This window comes from Globicephala melas, chromosome 13 (genome assembly GCF_963455315.2).
Source record: "Globicephala melas chromosome 13, mGloMel1.2, whole genome shotgun sequence".
NCBI lineage: Eukaryota > Metazoa > Chordata > Mammalia > Artiodactyla > Delphinidae > Globicephala > Globicephala melas.
In genome coordinates, this window is record NC_083326.1 from 13,924,490 (window position 1) to 13,938,612 (window position 14,123).

Below are 14,123 nucleotides of genomic sequence, written 5' to 3' on the forward strand. Positions count from 1 at the left end.
GGGCCCAGCCGCTCCGCGGCATGTGGGATCTTCCCGGACCGGGGCACGAACCCGTGTCCCCTGCATCGGCAGGCGGACTCTCAACCACTGCGCCACCAGGGAAGCCCTAAACTTTTAAGATCTAATTTGTGGAACTTGATCAAGAATCCCAGTAAAGTTCTCTCATCGGGATGCCACTCTGTGATGTTGCCGACTAACTGGGGCAGGACGTGCCTGGACAGTCAAACCAGATTCAGATTTTCGGCTTTGGCTCAAGAGAGGGTGGAAGGGAGCAACAGCAGATGCAAGTGCTGATGGAATGGGTGTTTCTAACAGGCTAGCTGCCCTCAGCCCGAGCTCAGGGTCCACAGAGAGCTGTCCGACGATGTCCTCACTCCCTCTCTGTGGAGTAGATCCTCCTTATCTTCACTGGCATCCTCTACTCTGGTCTCCATGGTAACATCACTGCTGGAACGTTCTTCCTCTTCACCTGCTCAGGGTCTTGGGGAAATGGTTAACCTTTTACTTAAACATTCTTACTCTCCTCCTTTCATCAAGTTCAAGGAGGAAGAGTAGAATCTTTTTGGAGAGATGGTCAGCCAGGCCTCCTGTATGGAGGTGGGGTCCTCCACTCCCCACTGCAGCAGCCCCCCCCCCCCAAACACACAGGCAGCCTGCTTGCTGTGGAACACACACCTCCAGAAGGGGAGGACCAGTACCGCTCACAGAGATCACTCCTAACATCTGCCTCTTACATTTTTCTTGCAGGAAGACCCACGCCTGAAATTTCCAGTGCATATGCGGTCAAAGGCATCTTTAAACCCCAATGACCTTGGCCCTCTTCCTGTGAGTACACTGGAGACACACGGACCAGTCTGAAAATGTTTACTCATTCATGGGCCCAGTGTTGATAGGGAAGCCCTGTGACCTTCTCTTTCTCCAGGCGTTTTGAGTCCCCTTGGTCTGTCATTTCTTAATAGAATCGGGTGTGTGACTGAACTGATAGCTACAGTTCACACCACACCTAGCTCTTCTGAAGGGGTTTCTGAATGGCTGACTGCTAGTGAAAGGCAGACCTTGCAACTAGGATGATGGACGAGGCATTCTCTACAGGTGACAGTTTAAGCAGCACACGTTTATTTTGTAACTTAGCAACCAGCTAATTTCCATCCATATTGCTTGCTGATTCAGTCATAGGAACAAAAATTTTTTTAAAAAGTGGAAGAAAAGGGCGTACGTAATCACAGAAGGTTTCTATAAGTCATTTATCCAGCAGATGTTTTAAATTTTTCTCCCTTGTCAGCGACTGTTTATAAATCTAATTTTTTATTAGTTTGTTCTCTTTTGGGGCCTGAGTGAGAGTCAAGCTATTTACTCCAAGTTAGATTTTGAATGGAACCTTCACACATGCTTTCGTGTGGACCCACCCCCAGTTTTTTAAAAACCCTTACAGGCTAGAAAGGTGGGATGGAAATGGAAGGGTGCTGGGAATTTTTTGGGTGTTTGTTTTCCAAGAACCTTTCTGTTGCCTGGTGTATGGTATATTACAGCAAAATTTGAAGCTAGAAAGATTAGGGTGCAGTCTTTATTCATCAGGTTATACAAATACCCCACACCCTCCAAATATTTGGTTCCGGGGTTTAGATGGAAGGAGACTGGGGAGAGACTGGAGAGAGAGTTTAGTAAGTGAAAGACTGCAGGTTGTCTAGATCTGTTGGATTCTTGACTTTCAGGTAACAAGTAGGCACAGTTCAGATCATGAAAGCCTACCAGCCTGATCTTGGAAAAAGTATCCAAGTCTGGTTCCTGAGTAGTGAGAGTTCACAGCAGAGGATTTCCGTATTCGATTGTTCAACCACCTGATGACATGAGTAAAGCGTCAGTCTCTCACATTTTATATCACCCTTCATCCTCCCTTTAGTACTCAATAAAGACTCATTTAATTAAATGAGCTATTCAGCCCCAGGCTCAACTGTTTCACAGTGTGCTGGGGTTTCCCTTTGAAGCTTTTGAAATAATAACCCCTGTTTTTCTTGTTCATCATACAGTGAGTGCATCTGAGACTGTAGAACATGTGCTAAAGTGTGTTGCTGGGTGTTGTCATTTGAGTGAGTTCATTTGAAATGTTTCTATTTAGTTTATTCTTTACGTAAAAATGTACCCCAGGGGAGAAGAGTAAGGAGGTGTCCTAGAGTCTTTACCTTTTGCCTTTGATTTTGGAACTGCTGGCTAATGTTTGTCTTCTCTTCCTCTCTTCCCCTGATACCAGCCTGGTTGGGAAGAAAGAATTCACTTGGATGGCCGAACGTTTTACATTGATCATAGTAAGTAGGTGCCGTTATGGACGCATAGGTGTTGCAGGTGAAGGGAGGATGAGGGTAATTCAGATATGACAGTGAAAGCTGTGTCATTTTACTGTTTGTCTAGGCAGCCAAGTGTTATGTGGCGAGGATGATACCAGAGACTCAGTGCCCTCGTACGGTACTGTGCATTCACCCCAGTTTGCTTTAAAGTAGCCCATTCCAGTTTGACCTTGTGACCTATTAACGGTTTTTTTTAATTAAAAAAATTTTTTTTGATTGATGACCCCTTGACTTTTGTGCTTTTAATAAATACACTCTGGTAATAGAAAATAAGATTAGAAGCGATGATTATGTCAGAAACCTGTGTCTGAGCAGTGCTTGAAGCAGCCGCTACGTTTTTTAAAAGCTGCCTCCAGAGGTCTCAGGGCAAGATGCCCATTCTGACTTATTTTCTATTCACAGCATGTTTCCCTGCACCCAACACACTAATACATGTGCAGTTCTTTTCTTGAAATTACATTTGCTGCAGACATTTGCTCCAGCTCCTATGAATACATGTGTGGTTTCTCATGCCAACTAAAAGTTAAACTAATAAAGGTTTGCTTTTAGCCAGTGTTGTTGTTTTTTTTTCCCCCTTGTTGAAGTGACATTTTCTCCATGGGATCATATTAGTGTATCCCTTAAAACGTCTGAAAATGTATATTGAAAAGTCTTCAAGTAGATTTAAAGTTCACATGCGCGTGTGATCTGGTGGAACATATTTATCTTTGTTTTCATTTGGTTCATAAACATGAGCATTAAGTCTACACCGGATTTCCCAGCCTCACGTTTTCTTAACTGATTGCATTGGTTAGTTAAGCATGTTGCTGAGCTGACCGGGAAGCGTGGCCTCGAGGGGTCCTCATGTGGATGGGGCCTGTCACTGTCTCTCATTTCAGGGCCTCTTCCTGGGTTCCTAAGCGACCAGTGCATGGTAGAGACACCTTCGCTTTCAGGCACGGGAGATTGAGGGGTTTTTAGAAATCGAAGCGAGCAAGAAGCCCAACAATTCAGAATTAAACCAAAAGTAGGAGTCCTGGGTGTATTTAGGGGTGTGGGTTACCCTTGCTTAAAATTAGATAGTTCAAAGTACATAGGCCTGGTTTTTGTCTTCGACCAGTGAAAATGCTGATTCTTGCCTACGTTCCAGAATTTTACAGTGAGCATGGAACTGCTGCCATAAATGCTTTACCATATGCGGGTACCCCCACTTCCTTCCTTCCTGTGCTAGTTATGATTCTCTTTCTCAGCAGAATTTGCCGAAATAGAAGAGGAGTCACACTGCCTTTTTCCCACTAAAAACAAAAGTTTCCTTTTCAGTTTTTTCATGCATTACAATTTCAGTTTTCAAAGAGAGGTACGAGTGATAATGAGCATTTCATTAAAGGAAGGTCTTAACCGGTAACACAGCCTTGGTCCGCCACACGGAGAGTACTTCACACAACATTGTGGCCATGTTCCGGCTGGTGGTCTGATGTCAGGCCAACCTGAAAAAGAACTTTATGAAATGTTCTTGATGTACCGTAAGGACCCAGAAACAAGAAAAACACGATTGCAAAGGGCCATCCTAGTATACATTAGAAATTAGAAAAATCATGGACTGTTCTTCTGTAGGCGTGCATAGACCTAGTGTAATATGCGGTAAACGCCTGTTAAATGGTGACTCGGAGTCCATTCACGGAGGGCCAGTGGTGCCGGTGTTGTGTTAGGAAGTCGATGCCCTTGGTTGGAAAGTGGAGAGAACCTGCCTTGAGAGGCAACAGCAGCCGTGCCTCCAGCCTCAGGCCTGCCCAGCTCCTGTTTTCCAGGCGATGGGAAAGGGTGGTTCCTTGCTAAATGCCTGGGTGTTTCCCTTATTCCTAATCAGTCCCTCCAAGCTCCTCTCAGACATCCCCCATTCCTCTTTTCCAGACCACACAGCACTTGGGCGGCTCCCCCCCTTCACTCCTGGGAATCAAACGATAGGCTATAGACCACGTACAGAGCCTTGTTGATCTGAGCTATGCCAGTGTGAGATCTGTGATCCTTCACGTGGAGATTAAAATCTGCCTTTGCTCAACTCTACTGAAAAGTTCTCTTAACCAAATACAGTGTAAATTAAATGACCAAAGACTGTGTAAGAAAAAGGTCTGTTTAGGAGAGCCTCATTAGCTGACAATGTAACATTTCTGCCAGGTCTCCCTAATTCATCAAGGTTTATTCAGTGGAAAGCAATAGAGCAGTGTACATATCAGTGAAACAGAGTTCAATTCATATGCCTTTTTTAAAAAAACAAATTCCAGTCTGTGAAAAATGAAGCATATCTGTCTTTTTTAAGACGCTGTATCAGGTACTCAAACCCACTCCAAAATGGGTTTCATTACCTGGAATTTCCTTACCTTCCGAACGAGTCTCTGCTTCTAAACATTTTTCCCAAATCTTATTTCTAGCAAAATTCAGCATCTCATTTTGCTCTCCTGCTGCCTGCAGGACAGAAGCCAGGCCATCCCTACTACACCATTTGACCGTGAAAGCAGCCATCTTGTAAGGTGCTCAGTCATCCGTCTTCCACTTCGCTGGGGCATGTGACTGCACACTGAATATAAAAGGCAGCAGTGCGCTTGTCTCCTAATTCATTAGGTTTTTTTAATTTTCTGCTTCATAAATTCTTGAGAAGTGAGACATTTTCAAGGTTAAAAATGTTAAAGATTTAATTTCAGAAGAGCATGAATGCTCAATACTAATCTGCCCTTTAGACTTCTAGATTCATTTGATTGACATTTATCAAAAAGCTCCTGTGTCTCAAGCCTGGTGTCAAAGGCTATGGGAAGGTCTTGAACTGAATCCCTACCTCCCTTAGGAATAGCGTAGTTCTTCTCAAAGACCCGATATGCCCAGCCACTGAGTACTTGGCCACAGGCAGTTTATATACGAAGCTAGAAAATAAAATTCCAGGGATGCTGTAAGATCCTGTTTTAATCTTTCCTGCCAGCAGTCTTACCAAACCTGTTAATAGTAGCTAAATGGACTGAGTTTTTTATTCTTCTACTTCATTCTCACCCCTTTATTTCAAATATTATGTCTCAAAGACAAAAAGCAAGTTTAGATTCAAAAGTTTTAGGACAAAATGGGTAACTGGCCACCAACAGTCATATGTCGATAATTCTTAAGTGCAAAATTGATCATTATTGTAATCATGTGCTTCTGAAAGCCTAGACTGTTTTAAAAAGAATCTGTTTTCGCCATCAGCTTCATTTGCTCATTTCAAAAGTCAGGCTCCTGCTACATGCTGGGAAATGTGTTAAGTGGTGGAGAGGGGGCTGTGGAGATGAACAGCACACAGTTCTGGTCCTCAAGGGGCTTAGGTTCTAGTAGGGAGTGCCAGGAGGTATTTAAGTGTTGTCTTAGGGGAGTGAACCAGTTGTTACGTAGAAATACTTGCTGAGTGTCTGGGCTCCAGCAGTGGAAGAAGACTGCAAAAGAGCCTTGTAGAACTTTTCAGGTGGATCCCAAATAATGAGTGAGGTTTAGCCAGGCACGCCCAGCAAAGAGCAATTCTAGGAGGGAGAGAGCGTGCGCAGGTGTGTGAAGCCGTGCAGGTGACACCGTGTTCAGAGGAGCACAGTGGGATTGCAGACGGCCGGTGTGCAGATGAGGCTGGCGTGGCACCGCGTTAAGTCAAAGGGAGTCTGCTGGTACGGGGACTCGGGTCCCTTCCGCAGCCAGGCGGGAGCGCCTAAGGGATGGTGCAGAAGGGAGTCTGACGCGGTCAGGTTTGTGCTCTAGAGCAGCCGTCCCCAGCCTTTTTGGCACCAGGGTCCTGCCTTGTGGAAGACAGTTTTCCCGCGGATGGGGGTGGGGGAGGAGGCGGGGTTCGGGGGTGCTGCGAGCGCTGGGGAGCCGCAGGTGAGGCTTCGCTCGCGGGCCCTCGGCCCGGGGGTGAGATCCCCTGGGCAGAGCTTTAAAGGAAGTTTTGAACGGGGGTGAGTGAGACGAGGCCAGGGAGACCTAGAGAGTAGTCGGGGGAGAAGATGAGCGCTCGGGAAAGAAGCCTTTTCAGAGAGGTGGGGACAGGTGGTGACCACCGGAGTGAAAGGTAAGCGAGGATGGAGGGTATGGCAGGTGCCGGACCTGAACAGTGGACGGACGGACTGTGGTGTTGTTAATAAGGAATCCAGGGCTGTATGAGCCATTCTGGTAGTGGAAGATTATGGGTCAACTTCTGGCAGAGGAGGGTTTGAGGTGTTTCCCAGGGGAAATCCAGGTGCAGGTGTCAAGGATGGAGCTTGAGGTTCTGGTTTGGACAGATGTGGGGGTCATCATATGGAGGTAGCAGGTAATTTATTTTCTGGTTTGATGATGGTACCCAGTCTATATATAGTCTAAGGCAGTTTTTACTCAGCTATATTCTTTTTCTTTTATTTCCTTTTCTCCTGTTTTGCATCACAGCAACAGCTCTTAATTTCCAAAAACTTCTGTCTTCAAAGTAAGGGACCCAAAAACACCTTTTGCTTCGTCCTTCAGCGTTCTCTGAAACAGTCGAAACAGTTCTTGTAACTTTTCTGCCAGCGTGAATCTAGAATCGTCATGTGCTTTGGTAGCTTAATTTTAAAACTTTACCACTGCTTTTGTTAAAATAATTATCATACCAGACTTCGAAAAATTCCTGGGATAGTCATTAAAACCAAATGTATTAGTTATTCTTATCAGTCCACTTACGAAGCATACCAGAAAAAACAGACTGTTCTTCTCAAACAGATCATTTCCTTTTTTACAGACCAACTTACATTTCCTCACGCTCCAGAGAGAAACCTATTCTTCCCCGTCTACCCTCCCCATATCTTTCGTGTGAGTTCATTCCTGCGCCCCCCCATATATGCACACAGTAGCATAAAGTCTTTTTAAGTAAGGCACAGTCACAAATCCCAAGTGATCCAGGTAGCTAATGTGTGTTTCCACCTACACCATTGAAGCAGTGATATAGGTGACATTTACTAATCTTATTGACGTTGACTCATTTGGAAGAAAGAACCACCTCTCACCAGCTTGACCAAAAGGGAACCTTTTCTCTGGAATCCTCCTCTGCTGTATCTAATTCTCATTTTTTGGACTGCCTTAGCTGTTTTGATTTTTGTGTGCCTATGAGTGACACATGTCATGGATTATTCATTTGTTCAACTTAAGCTTTTTAATTGAAAGCCGTTTGCAACACCATAAGCAAAGGAAGGAGTATTTGAAATGAGAAAAAAAATCGTGTGTGTGTTAACTTTTGGGGAACTAAAATCTTTTATGCTTTTCTTTAATTAAATGAAAATCAACCTCAAGTTATAAATCCTTGAAGGTACAGGGGTTTATAATTGAAATTTCAGCAGATTGCTTGCCCAAAACAGTGTGAGTAGACGGTTTTACTTCAGTTGTGCATTTTTGATTGTTTTTAACTAAACAGTATGGGGGGCTGCGGTGCAGATTGCCTTACAGAGTATAGTTCTCTTCTAACCCTGAAATACTAAGTTATTTATCCTTGGGAGTCAGGATGGGGAACTGGGGGAACTTTTGGAAAATCCAGAAATAATTCTTTCTAAAACATTTTGGACATGAAATAGATTGAACTAATAAGCCGGCTTTTGTGTTTGTTTTTAAATATTTCCAGATAGCAAAATTACTCAGTGGGAAGACCCAAGACTGCAGAATCCAGCTATTACTGGTCCGGTTAGTATTCTCAAGTTCTGACTCTTCAGTATAATATTTTGGTTTCATCTAAACACACATTTCTTGTATATTCCTGCTCACCTTGATGCCAAGGGCCTGACTGGTGTCCTTGAGAAATTTAGCATTACTCCCGTCTCCTCCTTCCCGGAATTTCTGGGTGAGGTACAGCTACATTTGCCTTTTCACAGGGCTTTCAATATAAAGGAAAAGAAAATGGTTTGCTAGTGGTAACAAAACTAAACATCCTCTTTTGTCTTTTATAAAAGGGTAGATTAAAAGTATAACAAACAAAATGTCCTCTCTTCCTTTTTTTTTTTTTTTTTTTGCGGTACGCGGGGCTCTCACTGTTGTGTCCTCTCCCGCTGCGGAGCACAGGCTCCGGACACGCAGGCTCAGCGGCCATGGCTCACGGGCCCAGCCGCTCTGCGGCATCTGGGATCCTCCCGGACCGGGGCACGAACCCGCGTCCCCTGCATCGGCAGGCGGACTCCCAACCACTGCGCCAGCAGGGAAGCCCCCCTCTCTTCCTTTTTATATGAAGCAAAACTTTGTCCTGTATTTGTAGAGTTTTAACGTCTCTTGAGGCCAGGGGTAGTATATGTATGCTAACAAATTTAAATTGGATCCGGAATCTCTTCCGGCTCTAAAACTCTGCAAAGGTTTGGGTGAGGGGGTAGCTGCACTCCAGAACTGGCAGTTAAGAATCTTATCTCTGCTGACCCACTAACTTTCTCATAGTCCTCTTATGTGTGTTCATAAGGAAGAGTGACACCCTGGCACTGGTCAGCAGGCACCTGGTATCAAACACCTGAAAGGAGTCTGTGGAATACTCCAGGGTCTTTTGTCAGTGGTTATATGAGTTCAAGGAGAGACTCTGGAATTGCAGGAACTGTACTGGGATGAGCAGAAGATTGCAAATTGGGGAATCTTTTAATAACTGGAGGAGCTAAAGGAAGGGAAGTTTGTTATATCAAGTGCTGAGCTAAGACAGCAATAGGTATATTTAAAATACTAATTTTGTGGCTTTAATCTGATTTGGTTCAAATTACATTTTGAATTATAGGTCCATTTGAAAACTTGAAAGATAATACAGTGCAAACACACCTTGATACCTGACATCCCTTTAGTTACTTGTTGGATTTGGATTTGTCCAGCTGCTTTGCTTAGCGGTTGATGCAAAGTGCCCAATGCCACGTGGGTCAAAACAGGCGTCAGCTCCTCTGCATGTAGTTAACAAACACCTGCTTCACTACCACAGCTCCTTTTGTTACATTCACAGTCACAATAAGTTAAGAGTAGTATTTTCTCTTCTCCATCATGAGAAACAAGGTAAATTAAAGAAACGATGCTGTTTTTAAGCAACAGAAGACTCTTGACAATGATGAAGCCTTTTCAAATATTTCTGTTGCTTATTGATTATGTCTTCATGCAACACTGTTAGTTTTTATAATTACTGTTGAAAATTATTTAGCATCATAAATCTAGGTAGATTTGCCCTGAAGAAAGCTCTTTCTTTGTTTTCTACTAACAAAAGAGCCTTGTTTACTCTTTTTTTTTAATTATTGGTAGTATTTCTTTCAATAAGAGCATGTGTATTTAGGTAATTATTACCTTAGTGTAGATACTTGGTCTTCGTTTTAATTCAGTTCTAAATTTTTGGTAATTTCCATAATGATTTCTTTCTGTCCTTAACTTACAAATTATTTAGAATATGCTTTTTAGTTTCTGAGAGTATGAGAGGGTTTTTACCTGTTTCTTACTGAATTCTGATTTTATTGCATTGTGGCCATATAACATTGTCTATGGAATATTATCAGACATTTGAAACGTCTTTGGAGGCTTGGCCATTTTTTGTTAATGTTCTTTTTGTGTTTGAAAAGAATGTGTATTCTGTCTTTGCTGGGTGCAGAGTTCTTTATATATGTCTGTACATCAGGCCTATGGTGTTCAAATTTTCCATTTCCATGACAACATTTTTCCTGGCTTTTCTTTATCTAACCAAGTCAGCTGGGTCAGCATCTCACGTGGTGACTGTGGCTTTGTCAGTCATTATGTTCACTTTCTCTTCACTAGTACTTGCCTAGTATATCTTTTCTGTCCTTTAACTATCTCTGTTTTATCTTTTTTCTTGCTTTCTGTTGGACTGATAGAGTACTCTTTATTTTCTTTCATTTGCTATACTTGTTTGGACGTTGTATTTTCTATTTCTGTTCTTTTGGTGCTCACATTAAAATTTTTAACCAATATACTTGACCTTTGTCAAAATTAATCACTCTCTTTTCCTGGATAATATACGACTTTGGGGAACTTCAGTGCTGTTCTTCCCACTCCTACTTTCCATTGTTCAGTGGAATTTTAAAACTACCTTGTCTTTAAACTTGCCAAATAATCATTAATATTTTCTCTTTTTTCCAACAGTCAACACTTGTTTAATTTACTTACATGTAAACGAATTCCTTTGCCCACCATTGTTCTTTTTTTTCTAACATCTTTATTGGAGTATAATTGCTTTGCAATGGTGTGTTAGTTTCTGCTGTATAACAGAGTGAATCAGCTGTACATATACATATATCCCCATATCTCCTCTCTCTTCTGTCTCCCTCCCACCCTCCCTATCCCACCCCTCTAGGTGGTCACAAAGCACTGAGCTGATCTCCCTGTGCTATGTGGCTGCTTCCCACTAGCTATCTGTTTTACATTTGGTAGTGTATATATGTCCATGCCACTCTCTCACTTCTTCCCAGCTTACCTTTCCCCCTCCCCGTGTCCTCAAGTGCATTCTCTACGTCTGCGTCTTTATTCCTGTCCTGCCCCAGGTTCTTCATGACATTTTTTTCCTTAACTTCCATATATATGTGTTAGCATACGGTATTTGTTTTTCTCTTTCTGACTTACTTCACTCCATATGACAGTCTCTAGGTCCATCACCTCACCACAAATAACGCAATTTCGTTTCTTTTCATGGCTGAGTAATATTCCGTTATATATATGTGCCACATCTTCTTTATCCATTCATCTGTTGATGGACACTTCGGTTGCTTCCACGTCCCCACCATTGGTTCTTGCATCTACTTTTCTCCAGGTTAAGTTTTCTTCTTAATAAAGTTTAATCTCTAGTTCATGGTTCTCAAAGTGTGGCCTATAGATCAACAGCATCATTCAGAAACTTACTAGAAATGTAAATTTGGGGCTCCCAACCCAGACCTACTGAAAATCAGCAACTTTGGTTGTGGGCCCTGCAGTCTGTGTTTTAACATACGCTCCCAGGGATTCTGACGCTGACTCAAGTTTGAGAACCTCTTCTCTGGAGGCAGTTTCAGTGAGGGTCTGAGAGGGGGGCGCTTACCTACCTCTCTGTTAAATGATGGTTTAGCTGATTATAGAATCCTTAGTCAACAATTTCTTTCCTTCAGTACTTTGGAGACTTTTTTTTTTGTCTCTTCCGGCCTCCATAACTGATGATGAGAAGTTCGTTGTCACTCTAATTGTCATTTTTTTTTTGGTGAGTAAATCTCTCTTCTCTGGTGATTTTGAATTTTTCTCCGTGTCTTTGATTTTCTACAGTTTTACTCTCGTGAATCTAAGTGTGGATTTCTTTTTATTTATTCCGCTCTGGATTCACTGTGACTCTTCCATATGGGGATGGTGTCTCTCCTTTATTCAGGAAAATTCCCTGCAGTTATTTCTTCACATACTGTACCTTTCCCATTTTTATTATCTGCATCAGTAATTCCTGTTGGGTATTTGATTCAATTTTACATTCTGTCTCCCTTATCTTTTAGCTTTCCCATCTTCTTTCTCATTGCTGTATTGTGGGCTCCGCTCTTCCAGTTGATTATCTTTTAAGCTTTTTATAATCTACTCTATCAGTTCATTGTGTCTATTATTTCAGTGACTGGATTTAATTGCTCAAAGTTCTCTTTGGTCTTTTTCAATTTGCTTGGTCTTTTTAGTTATTGTTATTTGGTCCTGTTCTTCCCTTTTATTTATTTTTCTATTCGTACTTACAGCTTTTTAATCATTCTTAAAATATTTGTTCCAGCGCCTCTTCTAGATTATTTTATTATCTCTGCTTCTAGGGGCATTAAATCTCCCACTTGTTATGTCTGTAGACTCTCCTCAGTGGTAGTTGATTGCCTAGTTCAGTTTATAATTTTGTGTTTTTAAGTGTGTGTGTGCTCATCTTCATTTTTTTCTTTATGGAGCTTTTATACATCCTGACTTGTATTTACTGTTAACTTCTTAGCTTGGGTTTATGCCCCCTTAGTTACTATAACTATGGACCTCCTACCTACGTTGGTATAGGCTTGGGAGTCTGAATTTATTAGAGGTCTGGTTTTTTGTTTGTTTTTCTTCCGGTTACCATCCTGGATAGAAGGGAAGCTTCCTTGCAACTCTCCCAGGCCTGTGGGTAGAATTTTCTTGAACCCTGTTCAGATGTAGGTCTTAAGCAGGGAACTCTGTCTGACTCCCCTGGTCATACAGACTGTAGGCCGTGCTCTGTGTCCCCATGTGAGGATTAAAAACCCAAACCCAAGCCCCAAGTCTAGGTCCAAAGCCCACTTCTTTAATTTTGTCTTTCTGCATATCTGGTACCTAGAGTTTTTTTCCCAAGTTTTAAAAGTACCTACATATTAGGGGAGAGGGGACCCTTCTGTGGCATTACTGTGAGTCAGTATGCTCTCTGTATGACAGGCATCACCATGAAAAGCATTAGAAACATGAAGTGCTATTTGTAGTTGCTACTCAAGAACACTATCTCACGCTTGTGTAACACTTCATACTTATTCAAGAACTTTATAATCAACTGCTTTGAAACTCACAGCCATCCTCTCAGCATGGTAGGGAAGAAGTTGGGATTCCCAATTTGTCAGCAGCTCAGAAAGCTAATTGCCAAAAGTTTGGCACATGTCAGAATCCAGGCCAGAGCCCCAGATGTGCCGGATTTACCGACGTCTCCGTGTCAGGCCTGAGCCCTCCTCTGCAAGGAGCTCTGGTGTCCGTAATGGACAATAATGGCATGAAAACCTCTAGACCCCACTTACACAATGTCAGGTTTTCACTTTGTTCAAAAAAGAATGCATATTTCATAGAGAGCAACTTTAATCAACAGATATGTTAATTCTTTAAATAGCTTATTTTACACATTATATTGCATGTAAGAAAATAAGATGCCAGATTTTCAAGAGAGAATGAATAATTTGGCCTGTCCAATGCAGAAATGTAATTCTCTTCAGAGGCTGCAACGTATGGATGTCTTTATCCTGGTATGTTGTTGGAATCTTTTCAGGAGAAGAATATAAAAACCTACTCTTCTTAGGCCATCATAAGAACGACCCCTAGAGAGAAAAGATGAGTATTGGAGGAGGAGGGGTATTTCTCAACTTTCATGCATCATTCCCCAGAAGAAGAAAGACCAGAAATATCTCAGTACTGATTTCCACCGACATCTAGTCAGCACCCACCAGGTTACACGCCAGACAAAGGCAGAGATACCATGGGCGGGGGGCAACACTTCGAAATAGATTCCTTGGGAAACTTGTCATTTAAGACAGTTGAACTTGCATTCACAGTGATGAATGTTTAACCCTTTTTTCAATGTTTTCAGGCAGGGAAACAAAAACAAAAAGTAATTGCTGGGAATCACAGATTTTTGGAAAGGGAAGAGCCTTAAAATTTGACTAGTCAAGTCTTTCTGCTTAACTGTAAAGGAATTCCGGAGTGGAGAAGTTATATCACAGAGCTAGCTGGCAGTTGAGTCTGCCCTGGAAGTCATGTCTTCTGAAGCTGGCATGAGATAATAAAAGGAAATCTTTTTTTTTTTTCAGCTTAATTTTCTTCTATTACAGTTAATCATAGCTAAGAACATCACATACTTTTCCTCTTTTGAGAACTCACTGTTCCTGTCATGGTTTGTTCCCTCCTGTCATTCTGGTTTCTGCTCAGGTTTCCCTTTCTCACAGCTGCCTTCCCCAACCATCCCATGTAAAACAACCACTGAGGAACTCTATCATTTTTCCACCTAGCGTTTACCACTATGTATTCATTTATTTCTTATTACCTATTGCTCACAATAGCTTCTAAAAAAGCTACAGAGCAAAAAGCATGATAATG

General features: G+C 42.2%; 1 protein-coding gene across 3 annotated transcripts in view; it reads left to right on the forward strand.

Annotated features, from left to right (window-relative positions):
- NEDD4L (NEDD4 like E3 ubiquitin protein ligase) overlaps positions 1–14,123 on the forward strand; it is a 341,009-nt gene that overhangs the window by 287,739 nt on the left and 39,147 nt on the right. For all 3 annotated transcript variants that reach the window (XM_030868038.3, XM_030868041.3, XM_060311136.2), the window contains 3 exons: positions 748–825; positions 2,249–2,303; positions 7,951–8,009. In XM_030868038.3, coding sequence (XP_030723898.1) covers positions 748–825; positions 2,249–2,303; positions 7,951–8,009 — 192 coding nt within the window. The remainder of the gene's footprint in view (positions 1–747; positions 826–2,248; positions 2,304–7,950; positions 8,010–14,123) is intronic.